Raw genomic sequence first — 17718 nt, 5'->3', positions numbered from 1 at the left:
TGCAGGAGGGGCGCAATGAGCTAGTAGCGGGCAGGCGGGCGGAGGGCGGAGGAGAGGGAGGCCCCAGCAGCAGTCTCCAGGGGTGGGGCTCACACAGGCCCCGCCTTCTCGCCTGCCACAGCGCTAGGTGTGCGGGGGCGGAGTGGGCAGCACCAGCCAGGTAACTGGGGGTACCCGAGTCTCGCACCCCTGAGGTCAGGGATGTAAGCCCACCTGGAATGGGGCTGCCCCGATTTCAGCACCAAGTAGAGGACAGCACCCATGGGGACTAGCGAAACCCGAATACCCTTCCCCCAAACTCCCTCAGTTTAATCCGAAACCCGATCCGTCTGCTCTGTGGGTGTGAAAGGGTGACATTGCCCAACCTCTTCCCTGCTTTCGGCCTGCCCCAGCAACCTCTCCATCTTCCCAGGGAAGGCGGCTGCGAGAAAACCGCGGAACAAACACAGATACCAGAGGAAGACACGGGAAAAGCACAGGGTTAGAGGCAGACACTGGGAAGACGCCCGCTGCCTCAAGGTCACCTTTGCTCAGAACCAGGAAGAGGACCAAAGCACCTACCTCCACACCTGTGCTCTCCTTACAAGGTTCAGAAAGGATTCTCTGAGAGGAAGCAGGGAAATAGTAACTCTTATCCCATCTGTGTTGTCCTCCACCCCCACTCTGCCCCCAAACCTGCTATTTCCTGTCTCCACTTTAATGATCCCCCGCTTTCTTTTTGCCTTCTGCACCCTCCTCCCCATCCCCTACTTCACCTTCTTGTACTTCTCTGTCTTTTTCAGGCTCCAACCTGTTGCTCACAGGACTCCCTCTGAGTAGTCTCCGCAGGCGTGCCTACCTGGTGGTTGCACTGGGTGTGAGCTGGGGGTTGGGCAGGGAATTGTTCGTTTCCTCTTCCTCCCCTTCTTTCTCTTCCTTCTCTGTAGCTCCCTGTTCCCTGCTGGAGGGGAATGTAAAGTGAAGGGTGTGGTGAGATGACTGGGTGTGGGATGGAACAGGCAGGCACAGGTCTCCAAGCACCACATGTGTTTCCTCTCTTGGCTCTCTAATGCTGTTTAATCCGAGTGTGAAGGCAAGTGGTGTTCAAGGGCATAAGGTCGACAGGGAGTCTGTTGTTTTCCTCTCCCTTCTCTCATGCTCCCTCTCTTCATGAAGGCCAATTTTGGATGTGAGAGGTCTTCTCTTTTACAGACCTAAGTGTTGACTTGACCTTTGTCCTGGCATGAGGAGAATGAATGCTGGAGTGGATGTGGGGCTTCACTGTTAAGGTGGAGTAGGCATGGTGGCACCTGTCCCTTCCTCAGCCAACTTTGTGGGTGTTCCTGCAGGACAGTAAGATACTTGGGAATCTTAAGAGACAGTATTTGGGAAGAGAAAGTCCCTTCACACTGTATTCTGACCACACTGAGGAGATCCAATTCCACCCAATTTCCATTCCCTTAATTCCCTTCACTTGTGTCTCTTTGCCTGCCTTCCATATTTGTGAGTTATCTCTAGAAGGCATCTACCTATCATCTGAGTCCTTCTTTTCCAGGTAAGACAGCAATGATCAGAGACTGGACAGAGTCCTGTAGTTGGAATGTGATCAGTCTTAGAGAGATGGAAAATGTTGCCTGTGTTATGGGGGCTTATTACCTAGATTAAGCAGAAGCTATGCATAAATAAATATAATTACTTGGAATATAGTATATTTACCCAGATAAAGGAAGGAGATAATCTAGAGCAGTAGGGTTGTTATTTGATTGAGAGGACAGATAGTTACTAAGATTAAGGAGACGGGGATGAAAAGAGAATTATGGAAGGAGAAATACAACAGAGAAGTAGAAAAATTACTCAAATTTGGAAAATAGTTGCCTAAATCTGAATAATGGTCCCTAAGAAAACATATGCATTCGTGTACTCTTCTTATTCCTTGTGAGTCTCTGACAGGCGCAATTTTAATACTTATTTAAAAATATTATCATACAACATATGGGGAGTAATCAATATATATGGTATTTGATTTATTTAATAATTATTGTTTATTGTCAATATTTTATACTTTTTAAAGCATTTTGCAATTACAATGAAAAAATATATATGTTGAATTGGATTGTTCCAATGATAACAAGACACATCGTCTACATTTTCAGAGGGATGATAAGAGAAGCACTTGGAAGATGCTATAATACTTTGTTTGAAGGGTTGGAGAAGCAGAGGGAGTATGAGCCTGAGTTCGTAAACTAGACAGACATCTCTTCTTAGAGCCAGTCTTAGAATCATCTCTATCTCCATTAGGGAAGACTTGGGGGGTCAGTACAATGAAGAACTCCACTGGAAAAGTGGCAAGACCCCTAAAATTACAAGGAAGAAACAGGGAACTTGGAACTGTCTTGACCAGGGAAACCCAAACGAAGATGTAAGGATAATAATCAGAGTTATACAAGGCCAGCTAGGTGGTGGTGGTGAAGGTGGCTGGATCCTACATGCCCAACTGCACGGTTCAAGTCCCAGACAGGTGGTTTAAAAGACACTATGGGCACATGTGCATGCGTGTCCAAAATCCTGAAAGGAGAATGAAGGAGAAGGAGTTGTAGTGTGGCCATCACCCCGGAGGTGGGGGCGGTGATTAATTTCTCTCTCTCTCTCTCTCCAGTGAGTGCACATGCCCTATAACAAAACTGAAATAATAATAATCACCATCATCAGAGCAATACAAATATATACAAAATGCTTTCACAAAATTAGTGTCCTATAAATTAAATTTTTAATCCTATTCTTATAGATGCGAAAAATGAATGCTCAGAGAAGTTCTGTGACTTGTCCAAGGTTGCCCAGCTGCTAAGGCCAGGATTTGCCAACTCTGGTTTCAAGTCTGGAGGGTGGAGAAAAAGCTAGGTGTGGCAATAGGAATCAACTTGCCCAGTCTTCCGTGTCCATCCATTTTCTTATCATTTTCATAAATAAGCCTCTTTGTTCTCTCTCTGAACTTTTGCATCCACTTCTTGTATCTGTCGTTGTCTCCAGTCTCCCTATCACTCCCCTTTCAACCTATGTTTGCTGGATCTCTACGCATATCATATCCTGTTTTGTCTTACAAAAAAATAGAAGACCTGGTTTTGCCTTCAACGAGGTGCAATGACACAAACTCTTCCTCTTCCTCTGCATCTCGTCCCCCCCACCCCCTCGTCACACTGGAACATCTCTGTCTAGACCAAGCTTCTGGACTATGGCGACGCAGTAAGAAATCGGAGGAAGGGGAGCATCAGGTTGCATTCCCCGCCCAGAACCACTAGGGGCCACCCTCCTCCGCGCAGAGGCGCCGGCCAACGCAGCCTGACTCTGTTGCCGGTGCGCGCCCTCCGCTGATTGGTGGCACCGCAGAGAAGTCGCGCTGTGATTTTAGGGGGTGGGCTTGGTAGAGTGGGCTCGACCGGTCCTGAGGGCTGTAGCTGGTACCGAGCCGGGGCAGCTTCAGAAAGAGGCCCTTCGGAGAGGCCTCAATGTCAGCGTAGGGAGAGTGAGGCGGGGAAGGCGGGGGCGGGCAAAGGCTAGAGGAGTCGGGATGGGAGGGCGGCGTTCGTGACCCCGAGCTGTGTTAGGAGAGGACAGAGGAGGGGGTCCGCGAGAGGGTCTGCGTGATGGAGGGAGTGCTGTCAGCCGGGGAGCGGGTCGGGGTGGTCGGGACCTGCGCGGGCAGGGAGGGAGCGGGGTCTCCCGGGGAGAGGGTCAGCCTCCGGAGCCCACGGCTGCGGAGAGGTGAGCCTCTGGCGGGCTAGAGCGAGGAAGGCTGGGTTGCGGGCAGTCCTTGTGGGGGCACTGAGGCTCGGGAGGAAGATGTCACCGATGCGGGGGCACGTAGGAGGGTCTGAAGAACTGCTTAATGCTGGGCAAGCTGTGAGTGGGAGATTAGGTGAGTTAATTGGATTAGTTGACCACCGACGGAGTTGGGGGTGGCGGCAGAGCAGCAGTGTTAGGAGTGGTTAGGGGTGTCGAGGGCCTCATAGCATTTGGGGGAAAGGCATCTTGAGTGAGTTGACTCTGAGAACAGGTCAGCAGCACAGCTGATCAGTGTCAGCATAAAGGGTATGTGTGAAGGATGAAAAACTGTGCTCCAAAGGAAGTGAGGGGTCCACTGGTGAACAGAGGAAGCAGATAGTTTGCTGGCCTCAGGACCTTTTCTGTGCTGGAAGTATTCCTGCCTAGAATTTGTATTGATGTTTCCCCTTCTCCACTCTTGGATCCATCCCTCCATCAACTGCCCAGTTATTAGGAATCTGAGGACTCTGCAAGCAGCCCTAAATTCCAAGGGATAAAGAAGTTACACAGTTTACTCTCCTTTTCCCCTCTTCTCCAGATCAGATTTAACATATATGTTCCTGAAAAGATTGTCCACCTGTCACTCCCTTCCCCTTGCCTTACTTCCTTGTCTCTTTCTTCCCTCTTCTTCATATCAATTCAGGCCGCAGTAAGACTGCCCTTTAGCCCAGTGTAGAGTCTGAAGTGTTCTTTCACAACACACATTTGAAGGAGAGGAGAAAGGCAAAAAAGAGCATAGGAAATGAAAGTGTTCTGGGCACACCACATGAAACCTCAGCTTCTCCCAGAGGTACATCTAAATAAATCCTGGCTTATTTCATAGCTATTTCTGTTACGCTTCTATTTTCACTTTGTTAACTATGAATTAGACCTTTTTTCTGTCTTTAGCCCTATATTTGTGAACAGTCTCTTCTTCCCTATTCTATTACTCACCATCCCCCATTACAGAGTTGTGATAGAATTTTAAGAATAGGACTTGTAGAAAACCAGGAAGGACTTAGTGGAAGAAAGGGCAAAGGATAGGAATTTTTATTTTTTATTTATTTTTTCTTTTTATTATTATTATTATTTTTTTTGGAGAGGTTTTTGCTATAGGGCGCGTGCGCTCGCCAGACAGACAGAGAGAGACAGAGAGACAGAAAGCGAGAAATCACCCCCCAGGGGGGATGGTCACGCCGTAATCCCTTCTCCATTCTCCTCTCGGGATCTTGGGCACGCACGCACACGCGCCCAGCGTGAGTTTTAAGCCACCCGGTCCGGGACGCGAACCGCAGTCAACTACGTGGGAGTCCAACGACATAGTCATTACGCTAACTGCTGGTTCCCAGGAATTTTTATTTTTTTAAAAAGATATTTGTTTCTTTAATTTTGTTTACTCATTGATTTATTTTGACGTCAGAGAGAGAGAAAGAAGGTGAGAAAGCAAGCTACCAGATCTAGGACTTGAACCATGGTCAGCCTTGTGGGAGTATCTAGCACCTTAGCCACCACACCAACCACTGGTCCCCAGAGGATAGGAGTCTTGAACAAGAGAGGAAGCTCCTGCTTCAGAGAAAGTATGGAGTGTCTCTAATTGCTTAAGTCACAGAGACCTTGGAAATGCCACAAGTCTTGAAAATTGAGTCAGGTCACTAAAAAGGAGTTCAGAGAACTAGCCTCCTAGCGAAGAGGGGGAGTATGTGCAGGAGACTTGTGATTAAACAGCTGAAAATGTCAACTGAGGAATGTTGTGCCCCCCATAGTGGCTGAGCAATAGAGACAGCAGATCATGAAACCTGAAAGGTCACAGTCTGTATAAAGGCCAGCTATCAATTTCTAGTCAACGCTGCAAACCCTAGCTGTAATGGAGGCGTTTACAATAAAAATAGAGAAAGTAATTATGGAAGACTATTGAAAAAGACTACATTAATTCCTTTGCTTGAAGAGTTTCTGGCTTTCATTAGAGTCATCCGTCAGTGTTTCTGAGAACTTTTGGAGACCATGGAAAATTGCTGATGTGTGACTCAATTTTATTTTTGGAAAATAACAACAGATACTTGCATCCCTACAATTCACTATTAACAGATGTTAACCTTTTATGTACTCACTTCAGATCTTTATAAAAATGGAAATAAACATTATAAATCAGGTTATAATTACCATTTTAATCTACCTCAGTTCTGTTCTCCTTTCTCCTCGAAGGTAACCACTATCATGAATTTGATGTCTTTCTTTCCAGCCTTTGATTTTATGCTTCTACTAATGATATATGCAGTTTTCAGCTATATGTAATATTATTTATTTATACAAATGGAAATGTGCAACATGGATATTTCTGTAGATTGCATTAGGAAACTGTCCATTTGTTACATATAGCTTTGATTCATTGTTTAAATTACTTTTAGTCTACCATTTCTATATGTTACATTGTATTTATTTTTCTATTTGTGAGTTGTTTTCAGTTATCCTTTTTACCAACAGTGAGGTGGGTTAAGAATATCCTTACTCATGTCTTCTTAGGTAGGAGAGTTTCTCTGTAACAGGGTTTCTCCATCTTGTCATTTGGTCTAGATTTTTGTTCTGGGAGGATATCCTATGCATTTTAGGATAGTTAGCAGCATTTTTTTAAGAGAGATTTTTGTTATAGGGTGCATGCATTTGCCAGAAAGAGAGAGACAGACAGTGAGAAATCACCCCCCAGAGGGGATGGCCACACCACAGTCCCTTCTCCTCCATTCTCCTCTTGGGATTTTGGGCACGCACATGCACCCAGCCTGAGTTTTAAGTTGCTGGGTCCAGGACTTGAACTGCGGCTGTGTGGGAGAACAGCCACGTAACTGTTACGCCATCTGCTGGTTCTCCTTAGCAGCATTTCTAACCTCTTACGCCAATAGCACTTTCCAGTTATGACAACCGAAAACATCTCTGGCCAAATGTTTCCTGTGCAGCAAAGTTATAGCTGGTTGAGAACCACTACTCTGGGTATATTTATGCAGAAATGGAACTGGCAGGTCATTTTTCCTCAAGTCTTAAGATGGTGTTACTGAAATGGCTTTGGGCAGGATTATTTTTCCCCCCACTGTGGCTCCTTTGGCCTAGACCAGCACTGGTAGGGAGTATCACAGTAGAGAGAAGCCATTTCAGTTTGAGAATGGGTTGGAAGTTGCTATATAGTTGCCTGTATCAGCCTTTCAGTCAGCACTAGACCTCTCTCCTTGAACAGATTTTCTGGATTTGGACATCTCTGTCTTTTAAGATAGAGTGGGCGAAGGTGAGAGAGGGACATAGGGGGATTTTAATGTTCTGATATAATGCTTTTAACGTTGAGTACCTTCAATAAATATTTTTTGAGTTAATTCTTGGTGGGAATGATGATGGGGTTTAAGGGCAAAGGCAACTGAGCTCTCTTGTTCCTCTGCCCTTAAATTAAACCCTGGAGCTCAGCACTACTGTGGGGAGGTGGAGAAGGGCAATTGTGGAATGAATCCAAAATCTGAAGTGTCGCTCTAACCCTCTCTCCTGGTAGGAATCAACAGTAGCCTTCCCCAAGGACCTGCCTTTCCCTTGTGCTGCTTGGAGCTCATGTTGTTTCCTGATGGCAGAATCAGGGACATGCCAGCACTGTAAGGGTTAATTTCCTGACCCTTTTCCCTATTTGTTGGTGGGGGGAGAGGGTGAAGAGGGAAGAAAAAGGAGTCCCTGCCTTTTTGAATGAGTCTTTAGTCATTTCATGTCACAGGCCACATGCCTTTTTTGTTTGTTTATCCTACTCCCTATAGCTTTGTTTCCTGTTTCTCCTAGTACCCTAGTAATACCCTCATTTCTCATTCCCCATCCCATCCCCACCCACTGGTTTAGATTCTGAACTGATGAGGTACCTTCTCTGCAGAGCGGGATGAGTGGGTGCTCCGGCGGGGATGTGGTCATTGATGGCCAGTGAGGGTGAGAGCACTACAGCCCACTTCTTCCTCGGAGCTGGAGATGAGGGGCTGGGCACCCGTGGAATAGGCATGAGGACAGAAGAGAGTGACAACGAGCTCCTTGAGGACGAGGAGGATGAAGTGGTAAGATTAGGGGAAATGATGTAACTTGGCATTGGGGTTCCTATCATACAGAGCTCGATTCCATTGGGTGAATAACACTTCTCTGTTTTTTTCCAAATGCATCAACTCCTGGTCATAAACAGGTCCTTTCCTAGTTTAAGGGAGGGACAATGGAGATTGGTTAGATTGCCTTTTTTTTTTTTTTTAAGAGATTTTTTTGGCTATAGGGCGCATGCACTTGCCAGAGAGAGAGAGACAGAAAACAAGAAACGAACCCCCTGGGGGAGGAGTGGCCATGCCACAATCCCTTCCCCTCCATTCTCCTCTCAGGATCTTGGGCACGCACACACATGCACCCAGTGTGAGGTTTAAGCCACCGGGTCCAGGACTCGAGCCATGGTTGACTACGTGAGAGTTCAGAGACATAGCTATTACACCATCTGCTGATCCCTAGACTGTGTTGGCAAGAAACTCTGTGCCCTAAGGAGATGAGGCAGTGTTCCCTGGTGGGGATGATGTAGGGGAAGCTCCTGAGTTCCTAATAGCACTTACTCTCTGTAGCCTCCTGAGCCTCAAATCATTGTTGGCATCTGTGCCATGACCAAGAAGTCCAAGTCCAAACCAATGACCCAGATCCTAGAGCGACTCTGCCGGTTTGACTACCTGACTGTTATCATCCTGGGAGAAGACGTGATCCTCAACGAACCTGTAGAAAACTGGCCATCTTGCCACTGCCTCATCTCGTTCCACTCCAAAGGTTAGGGTCTGGGAAGGGAACTAGGAAAGAATGGTGGTGAGAATGCTAAATTCGGAAATGGTTTTTACTGTCTTATTTCCTTAGTAAAAAGGTCATCAGATCTGACACCCAAGAGAACAGTCCAAAGGGGTTTGCTCTCCCCAGATCTTGAAGGAGTTGTTAAAGTAGTTTAAGTCCCATATATATGTACTTTTTCATTGCGAGAGGGTGCGTGTACTTTCCAGAGAGAAAAGGAGGAGGGAGGATGCACCCCTAATGGGGCAAGGCGTGCTGCATTCCCTTCTCCACTTCTCCATCCCATCAGGGCCTTGGGCACACACACACGCATGATGTACTCCTCAAGCTGCCAGGGCCAGGACTCAAACCACGGTCAGCCATGTGGGATCTGACACCCCTAACTACCAATCTATGGAGCTGGCCCTATGGCCCACAGTCTAAGCTCAGCTCTAAAGCTCTTAGAATCTCTTACAGAATTAGGTCTCGAAAAGGAACCCCCACCGAGAATGATTCATATTTTTACTTTTTTCCTGATGACTATCCTAGACTTGGGAAGCTGGGCAGAAAGAGAGTGATGGGTTGGGTGGGTAGGGTTGCTCAGCGGCAGCTAGCCATCCCTTTATCTTTCTTGCTGTTCTCTCACTCTGTCTCTTTGTTTCCTTTCTTCGTTCCAGGCTTTCCTCTGGACAAAGCTGTTGCTTACTCCAAACTTCGAAACCCCTTTCTTATCAATGATCTGGCCATGCAGTATTACATCCAAGATAGGTATATCTTTCTGTTGACCTGAGAGGTGGGTGGCTGTGAGATCATGCCCATTTAGGAAACTCACTCTGGGAGGGGCGGATGCAAATAACCATGCTTAGTTTTTGTACCATATCCTACTGAGTTCTGTGCCCTGGTGTCTTCCAATTCCTGTGCAAATGAAATCCCCAGTCTCTTCCCTTAGTCATTACGTCATTACCACCTCCACCTCTCCCAGCTAATTTATTCGGGGGTGACAGGAGGGAGGTGTACCGGATCCTGCAGGAGGAGGGTATCGATCTGCCTCGATATGCTGTGCTCAACCGTGACCCTGCCCGGCCTGAAGGTGAGTTACTGACCCTACCCAGTCCTGCCCTAGCTTGCTTCCTGTGACTTAGCCCAGCTCTTTATCCACCAGGTGTCTCCTACATGCCACTCTAGTGGGGCTTTGCTTACTGGGTTGTGGGGAGGGTTAGAGCCATGGGTCTTTGGACAGAGCGTTGGGACTTATACATACAATAATAGATGTTATCATATCTATTACTAAGATAAGGTCATAAAAATCTGAGCGTTTCTGAGATCAAAACTTGGGAAAATGGAATTTGGAAATATTCTACAACCTTAGACCCTAGGAATGACCACACACCCACCTTTCAGAGTGCAACCTGGTAGAAGGAGAAGACCAGGTGGAGGTCAATGGCGCTGTCTTTCCCAAGCCCTTTGTGGAGAAGCCAGTGAGTGCAGAGGACCACAACGTTTACATCTACTACCCCAGCTCGGCTGGAGGAGGAAGCCAGCGCCTCTTCCGGAAGGTGGGGAAGGCATCTGAGCATCTGGGGAGTCAGAGTGGTAGAAAACCAAGGATGAGCTTATAGGGAAGGAAGCTGGTAGATTTGGGGACATGGTGGAAGATTGAGAGATTTGTTTTCTTCTTTTCCTCTTGAAGATTGGCAGTCGAAGCAGCGTTTACTCTCCTGAGAGCAGCGTCCGAAAAACAGGATCGTACATCTATGAGGAGTTTATGCCAACAGACGGCACGGATGTCAAGGTTATGGTGGATACAGGGATCTGAGTGATACAAATGTCTAGATGGGAGTAGGGTGATTGGGAGGCAGGTGGAAGTGTACGGAGGAGGTGTACTCGGAAATGAAGTGTGGATGTGATTGGCTTTCATATTTCGGTGAAGATAACAAGTGTGGGGTGTAGACGTTCACATTTTCCCTATCAGAGCGAGAACAAGGGTTACGTGCAGAATGGTAGGTTATTTTTTTAATAAGGACCAGATGACAATGCTGAGTCCTGTTGAAAAACCTTCAGTAGGGCTCAGTAAGAAGAATGTTGTCTCCTTACTCTTAGTGCCTGGGGTTTGTTTGTCTTGTTGTTTTTGCTTTAAAAACTGAAATTAGCGCACAGACCCAGCACTCATGTTGTCTTCTCGTATACAGGGTGAGCAGTGGGCATACTCAGTGATGCTATGTACCCGCAGGTGTATACAGTGGGGCCAGATTATGCCCATGCCGAAGCTAGAAAATCTCCAGCTTTGGATGGGAAGGTCGAACGAGACAGTGAGGGGAAAGAGATTCGATATCCAGTCATGCTGACTGCCATGGAAAAGCTGGTGGCCAGGAAAGTCTGCGTGGCGTTTAAGGTAGAGGAAGTTCCATGAGCTGTGGGAAACACAGAAGCGGGGCTAGGAAGGAAGACCGGCTCTCTCGTTCTCATCTTACCTCTTTCCTCCGCAGCAAACAGTCTGTGGCTTTGACCTTCTTCGTGCCAATGGTCACTCCTTTGTGTGTGATGTCAATGGCTTCAGCTTTGTCAAGAACTCCATGAAATACTATGATGACTGTGCCAAGATTCTGGGGTAAGAGACACAGTGGTGTGGACTGGGAGACAGGCTTAGAGAAGAGGGTTCTAAGGCTTCTGCTTTATTTTAAGTGTTACAAAAATGATTTCAAAGTGAAAAAGGAAAAGAAGGAAAAAGGTTTCTCACCCTCCTTGCCTTCCCAACACTGCATTCCCCAGAAATAATTACTATTAACAGTTTTAGACATAGCAGTCTGTCTTTTTTCTACTATGTACAAACTGTATTTTTTAAATAATTATTTTTAATTTTATTTGTTGTCATTATTTTATTTTTAATTTTTTTTTTTGAAGCTGACTAGAGAGAGACAGAAAGAGAGAAGGAACGTGAGAAAGCAAGCTACCAGATCTGGGACTTGAACTGTGGTCAGCCATGTGGGAGTCTAGCTGCCTTAAATACCACGCTTCCTGCCAGCCCCAAACCTTTTTTTTTTTTTTTTTTTTCCTAAAAGATGGTCACATTATAATACTGTTCTGCAACTAGACTTTAAGAAAAAATTATCACATAACATTTAAGCCATTCAAAAATGTGTAAGGGATCTAGTCACAGTGGCATAAGCAGAATCGCCGCTGTGTGAGGCTGAGGTCACACGGAGGCTGGGTTTCATTCCTGGCCTGACTTAAACAGGCTGGGCACAGTAATGTGTGCCTGTTATCCTGGCCGCCTAAGAGGCTGAGACAGGAAGCATCATGATGTGGTATGACCCTGTCAGGAAAACTCTTTCTTTTTCCATGCACTCTCTCTGTCATTTAACTTTTAATTAAATAAGTTTATTTAAAATAAATAACACACACAATGATAAATATGGTGAACATCCACCTCTTTACCTCATCGTTTAAGAGATAAAGTGGCATGGTGGTTAGGGCAGCTGGATCCCACATGGCCGATTGAGCAGTTTGAATCCCAGACCCCAACAACCTGAAAAATATGCCAGGCACATATGAGTATGTGCCCAAAATCCTGAGAGGAGAGTGGATTATAGCATGGCCCTTCCTCCCGGGGAGTGCTTTCTCATTTTCCCTGTCTCTCTCTCTCTGTCTCCAACAAGCACATATACCCTATAGCAAATTTAAAAAGAGAGAAAGAGGGACCAGCAGTTACCGTAATGGCTATGTCGCTGGATTCCCATGTAGTCGACTGCGGTTCGCATCCTGGACCCAGTGGCTTGGAAATCACGCCAAGTGCATGTGTGTGCATGCCCAAGATCCCGAGAGGAGAATGGAGGAGAAGGGATTGGGGTGTGGCTATCCCCCCCGGGGGGGGATTTCTCGCTTTCTATCTCTCTGTCTCTCTCAGTCTGTCTGGCGAGCGCATGTGTCCTATAGCAAAAACCTCTCCAAAAAAAAAGAGAGATAAAGAAAATGTTAAGACTATAGTTGAAGCCCTTATATACTCCTCCTGGGTTACGCAAAAACCTCTCCAAAAAAAAAGAAAAAAAGTGAGAAAGAAAATGTTAAGACTATAGTTGAAATCCCTATATACTCCTCCTGGGTTACAACCCCTTCCCCTCACCTAGAAGGAACCACAATACTTAATTTGGTGTTTGTAATTTCCACATATTACTTATATTTTTTCTATATATATGGGAGTATTGTTTGCTTGTTTTTAGATTTAATACTAACATATTCATCTGCAGCTTGCTTATTTTTTTAACCTTCATTCATATTAGTAGCTCTGGTTTATTCATTTTCACACAGCTTCTTCATGTTTCTCTTAGGAACACCATAATGCGGGAACTTGCCCCACAGTTCCAGATTCCATGGTCCATCCCCACAGAGGCTGAGGACATTCCCATTGTCCCTACCACGTCTGGCACTATGTAAGCAAAAGTAAAACCTCTGGGGAAACCCACTTAAGACACGTAGGACTCCTTAAGTTAGACCAGTGGTCACTTTCTGACCCTGCACTGTCTGACTGATGGAGCCTGGGCAGCTTCTAGGTTATCTTCTTCACTTAGATTCCTAGTCTTGGATCGCTTTTATTCCTTTCTTTGATATGCCAAGTAGGATGTGATGACAGGAAGTGGATTATGGGTGAGGGGCTGGGGAGGACTGATGGAGCCTGGGCAGCTTCTAGGTTATCTTCTTCACTTAGATTCCTAGTCTTGGATCGCTTTTATTCCTTTCTTTGATATGCCAAGTAGGATGTGATGACAGGAAGGTGGGGTATGGGTGAGGAGCTGGGGAGAGGCTCTGATAACATTCCAATTTTAGGATGGAACTTCGTTGTGTCATTGCAATTATCCGTCACGGGGATCGTACCCCCAAGCAGAAGATGAAGATGGAGGTGACACATCCAAGGTAAGAAGAGTGTCCTAATTTAGAGAAAAAGCTTTTGGCCCTCTCTCTCTCTCTCTCTCTTTTTCTGAAGGCATGTACACTTGCCCGAAAGAGGGAGCGAGAGGACAAAGCACCCTCCAGTGGAGTGTGATCATACTGCAGTCCCTTCTCCATTTCCCCATTCTGTCAGGATTTTGGCCATGTACATAAATGTACCAGCATTCTTTTTAAGTCACCAGGGCTTGGATTTGAACCACACAGTCAGCCATGTAGTATCCAGCTGCCATGACCACTAGGGCACTGAACTGACTTCAGCCCTATTTTAGTGACTTGGTGGTTACGGGAGCTGAATCCCACCCGGCCAACTGTGCAGTTGGAATCTTGGCTCCAGAAGCTTAGACAAAACATCAGGTTCATGTGCATGCATACCCCAAATTCCAATAGGATGGAGAATGGAGGAGAAGGGATTGTGGCATGACCACACCCTGCTGGGGGGTGCTTCTTCCTCTCTCTCTCTGGTAAGTGTGTGCACCCTCTGGCAAAAATAAGGGGGAACAATACATTTTTATAAGGGAGAGTGGGTTGGGGCAGCTCCCAGAAGCTTTGGCATTGGACCTCACATCAAAGCTTCTCCTTGCTTCTTCAGGTTTTTCACTCTATTTGAAAAACATGGTGGCTACAAGACAGGAAAATTAAAACTCAAACGACCTGAGCAGCTCCAGGTAAAGTAGTGAATCTGGCCAGAAGGCATAGTGCTGTGAGAAGAAGGGTTTAGAACTGGGGCCTTGATGGAAGGGTAACTGGCTAGGACTTGGCCTCATGCATGGGTACCCCGTTATTTCCCTAGGAGGTGCTGGACATCACAAGGCTGTTGTTGGCTGAACTGGAGAAAGAACCAGGTGGTGAGATCGAGGAGAAGACTGGGAAATTAGAGCAGCTGAAGTCTGTGCTGGAGATGTGAGAAAGGGGATAGCAAAGGGGAGTTAATAACTGAGAATCGAGAGGCTGGGGCAGAAAGTAAACTGTGACTTTATCCCACAGGTATGGTCACTTCTCAGGTATTAATCGAAAGGTGCAATTGACTTACTACCCTCATGGTGTAAAAGCTTCTAATGAGGGGCAAGGTAAGATATAATTTTCTCTTCCCAAATCTCCTGTCCTTCAATCTCTACCCCAAATTACCTTTCTGGTCTTTTTAGAAGACCTAGTGTTTAGATATGCCCACTGTTTTCCTCAACCCAAACCGGTTCACTGCCCCTTATTCCTGCAGATCCACAGAGGGAGGCTCTGGCCCCATCTCTGCTGCTGGTACTGAAGTGGGGGGGAGAGCTGACTCCTGCTGGCCGGGTGCAGGCTGAGGAGCTGGGGCGAGCTTTCCGCTGCATGTACCCTGGAGGACAGGGTGAGTGCTGGGGGTGAATACCTAGCGGGGCTGGGATAAGACGATTAGAGAACAAGCTGGGGGAAATGAGGCAAAGGGGAAGCTGGAGGGGAAGTGAGCATTCTCTCTTGCATGTGAGTGTTACCAGCTGCTCATTCCTGGTCTTCCCTTCGTCCCAGGTGACTATGCCGGCTTCCCTGGTTGTGGGCTGCTTCGTCTCCACAGCACTTTCCGCCATGATCTCAAGATCTATGCCTCTGACGAGGGCCGTGTCCAGATGACTGCTGCCGCCTTTGCCAAGGTGCATAGTAAATTTCCTCCACAGGCCCAGCTTCCCCTAGGTAGAGAAGCAGAGAAGTTCTTGGGAAATCTCAGGGTGTTTATATGTCAGCTCAGAGAAGTTTCTGCTTGTGTCTGACACCATTCTGTACTCCTTAGGATAAGTAGTGGGAGTTAGGCCCCGTGACCTATACCCCACCCCTTCAAGCCAGCTTTGTTTGCTCTCTGGGACCATCTAGGCCTAAAGAATGGGCCTGAAAGGGAAACTAATAGATCTTGTGCTTCCCTCTCCAGGGCCTTCTGGCTCTAGAAGGAGAGCTGACACCCATTTTGGTACAAATGGTGAAGAGCGCCAACATGAATGGGCTCCTGGACAGTGACGGTGATTCCCTGAGTAGCTGCCAGCACCGGGTGAAGGCTCGGCTGCACCATATTTTGCAGCAAGATGCGCCCTTTGGCCCTGAGGACTATGACCAGGTAAGGCTGTCCCTTTCTCTGGGCCCCTAATACCCTGGGCCCCAAATTCCTAGGATTCTAAATAGAGTGATCAATAATAATAGTGCTTATTACACACCAAGGACTGTTTTAGGCCTCTTACGTTATCTCATTTAATCCTCATAGCAACCCTTCGAGATAAATATAGGTCTATAATCTCCTAACCATAATTTTTTTTTGAGAGTTTTTTTCGCTATAGGGCGCATGCGCTTGCCAGACAGACAGAGACAGAGAGACAGAAATCGAGAAATCACCCCCCAGGGGGGGATGGTCACACCGTAATCCCTTCTCCTCCATTCTCCTCTCGGGATCTTGGGCACGTACGCACACACGCCCGGTGTGAGTTCTAAGCCACCGGGTCTGGGACGCGAACCACAGTCTACTACATGGGAGTCCAGCAACATAGCCATTACGCTAACTGCTTTTTCCCCCCTAACCATAATTTTAAAAGTTAAAGAGTTTTTTTTCTGAGTTTTACTTATTTGTGACTTTAATTAGTGAAAGGGACAGAGAAAGAGAAAGAGAGACAGCTCCCCAACAGTTTCTTGGCACCGCAATCCACCCTCAGCCTCAGCCAGCCCTGAATCATGGACACATGCCTCAAAGAGCATTGTGTTTTACCACTTCGCTACCATCTGTAACCTGAAAAGATTTTTGTAAGTTTGGCATCAAGACTTATTTGGCAGCCAAACCTGGCATGAACTGTCTTAAGACTATTTATAACTCTTATTTATCCCACTATAGTGTAAATAGTCATGTATTTTGCTGCAAAAATATTACTGTGTTATTCCCTAGGCCCTGCTGAAGTATTAAATAACACCTGGAACGTACACTATATTATCTTGTAAAGTCCCCCAAATTCTCAGTTCCTAAATACAGCGGATTCCAGGATTTTGAATAAATGCATGTTTCAGCTATCTATTGCTATATGAAAAATTACTCCAAAACTTAGTAACTTAAAACAACCATTTTACTATCTTTCACAGTTCTGGGCTCAGTTCTTGCTTGGGGTCTCTCCTGATGTTGACTGGGGCTGGAAGCTCTGGGAGTTTGGGTGGGACTCTTAGATGGCTGGCTCTCTCTCTCTCCTTCTTCATGCCCTCCCTGTAATCTCAGAGCTGCTCCTCTCCACATGTATATATTTTTTTCTTTCACGTGATATTTAGCATGGTAGCTGCATTTATTAAATGGTAGTGTAAGATTCCTCAAAAGTAGATGCTTCCAAGTTTTTTTAAAGTGTCAGTGTAGATGGGGGCCAGCAGGTGGTGTGGTGGTTAGGACTGCTGGACTCCCACACGTCTGACCACAGTTCGAGTCCCGGACCTGGCAGCTTGCTTGCTCACTTTCCTTCTCTCTTTCTGTCTCTCTCTGGTCAACTTCAGTAAAATAAAATGACAATGAATAAAATTAAATAAAATAACTCTTAAAAAAATAAAATGTCGGGGGCTGGCAGGTGGTGTGGTGATTAAGGCGGCTGGACTCCCACATAGTTGATGTGATTCAAGTCCTGGACCTGGCAGCTTGCTTTCTCACTTTCCTTCTCTCTCTCTGTCTCTCTCTGGTAAATTTTAGAAGAAAATTTAAAAATGAAATAATGACAATAAATAAGAAGAAAATAATTCTTGAAAAAAAAATGTCAGTATAGAGTGAACACTTTATAACTGTTGTTTTTCTATTGGTTAAGCATTTACAGGGGTAGGCCAGATGCAAGGGAAGAGAGAGAAAGAATTAATGTTTATCTTTAACCCGCCATAAGAACTGTGGACCTGTACTTCTTTTCTCTCATTTTACAGATGAGGAAACCTAGCTCAGAAGAATTTAAGCAACTTTTCTAAGTTAGTGTGAACCAAAGGAATCTTAACTGCAGATCCCAAGTTGTAACTACTCTGGTATACTGCTTCAGATACTAACCACATGGACGCCATTACCCAGCACAATTGTCCTTGTTCTCTTGTATTCAGGCAGTGCTTTTCCATTCTCTCACTTTTTGATAGATTCTTTTTTAAAAAGTTTTTTTTGTTGTTGTTGAGAGATTTTTGCTATAGGATGCATGTGCTCACTAGAAAGATAGAGACAGAGAGACAGAAAGTGAGAAATCGCCCCTC

General features: G+C 46.0%; 2 protein-coding genes and 1 long non-coding RNA gene across 16 annotated transcripts in view; 2 read left to right on the top strand and 1 right to left on the bottom strand.

Annotated features, from left to right (window-relative positions):
* The window catches only part of CKMT1A (creatine kinase, mitochondrial 1A), an 8029-nt gene extending 6860 nt beyond the window's left edge, over positions 1-1169 (bottom strand). Inside the window, exon 1 of one of the 3 annotated variants that reach the window (XM_006162857.2) lies at positions 839-1169. The gene's annotated coding sequence lies outside the window, so the exon portion shown is untranslated. Of the gene's footprint in view, positions 1-561; positions 604-755 lie in introns of those variants that run through there. The other 2 variants (XM_006162856.2, XM_006162858.1) reach the window with 2 other exon arrangements.
* LOC114004981 (uncharacterized) lies at positions 76-3304 on the top strand. The gene is made up of 3 exons (XR_003546921.1): positions 76-160; positions 413-587; positions 3193-3304. It is a non-coding gene; the product is annotated as an uncharacterized LOC114004981 (long non-coding RNA).
* A 1227-nt stretch (positions 3305-4531) lies between these two features.
* The window catches only part of PPIP5K1 (diphosphoinositol pentakisphosphate kinase 1), a 53096-nt gene continuing 39909 nt past the window's right edge, over positions 4532-17718 (top strand). For 6 of the 12 annotated variants that reach the window (XM_027766098.1, XM_027766096.1, XM_006162868.3 and 3 more), the window contains exons 1-18: positions 4533-4588; positions 7304-7400; positions 7667-7841; positions 8382-8577; positions 9249-9339; positions 9576-9661; positions 9973-10127; positions 10262-10363; positions 10802-10963; positions 11058-11179; positions 12897-12998; positions 13393-13479; positions 14105-14180; positions 14306-14415; positions 14500-14582; positions 14729-14860; positions 15019-15140; positions 15413-15595. In XM_027766098.1, coding sequence (XP_027621899.1) covers positions 7695-7841; positions 8382-8577; positions 9249-9339; positions 9576-9661; positions 9973-10127; positions 10262-10363; positions 10802-10963; positions 11058-11179; positions 12897-12998; positions 13393-13479; positions 14105-14180; positions 14306-14415; positions 14500-14582; positions 14729-14860; positions 15019-15140; positions 15413-15595 — 1956 coding nt within the window. In that variant the 5' untranslated portion in view covers positions 4533-4588; positions 7304-7400; positions 7667-7694. Of the gene's footprint in view, positions 4589-7303; positions 7401-7635; positions 7842-8381; positions 8578-9248; positions 9340-9575; positions 9662-9972; positions 10128-10261; positions 10364-10760; positions 10964-11057; positions 11180-12896; positions 12999-13392; positions 13480-14104; positions 14181-14305; positions 14416-14499; positions 14583-14728; positions 14861-15018; positions 15141-15412; positions 15596-17718 lie in introns of those variants that run through there. The other 6 variants (XM_027766094.1, XM_027766097.1, XM_006162862.3 and 3 more) reach the window with 3 other exon arrangements.

The sequence above is a fragment of the Tupaia chinensis genome, unplaced genomic scaffold, assembly GCF_000334495.1.
Source record: "Tupaia chinensis unplaced genomic scaffold, TupChi_1.0 Scaffold141044_1, whole genome shotgun sequence".
Lineage (NCBI taxonomy): Eukaryota > Metazoa > Chordata > Mammalia > Scandentia > Tupaiidae > Tupaia > Tupaia belangeri.
This window is presented reverse-complemented; position numbering and strand designations above follow the sequence as displayed.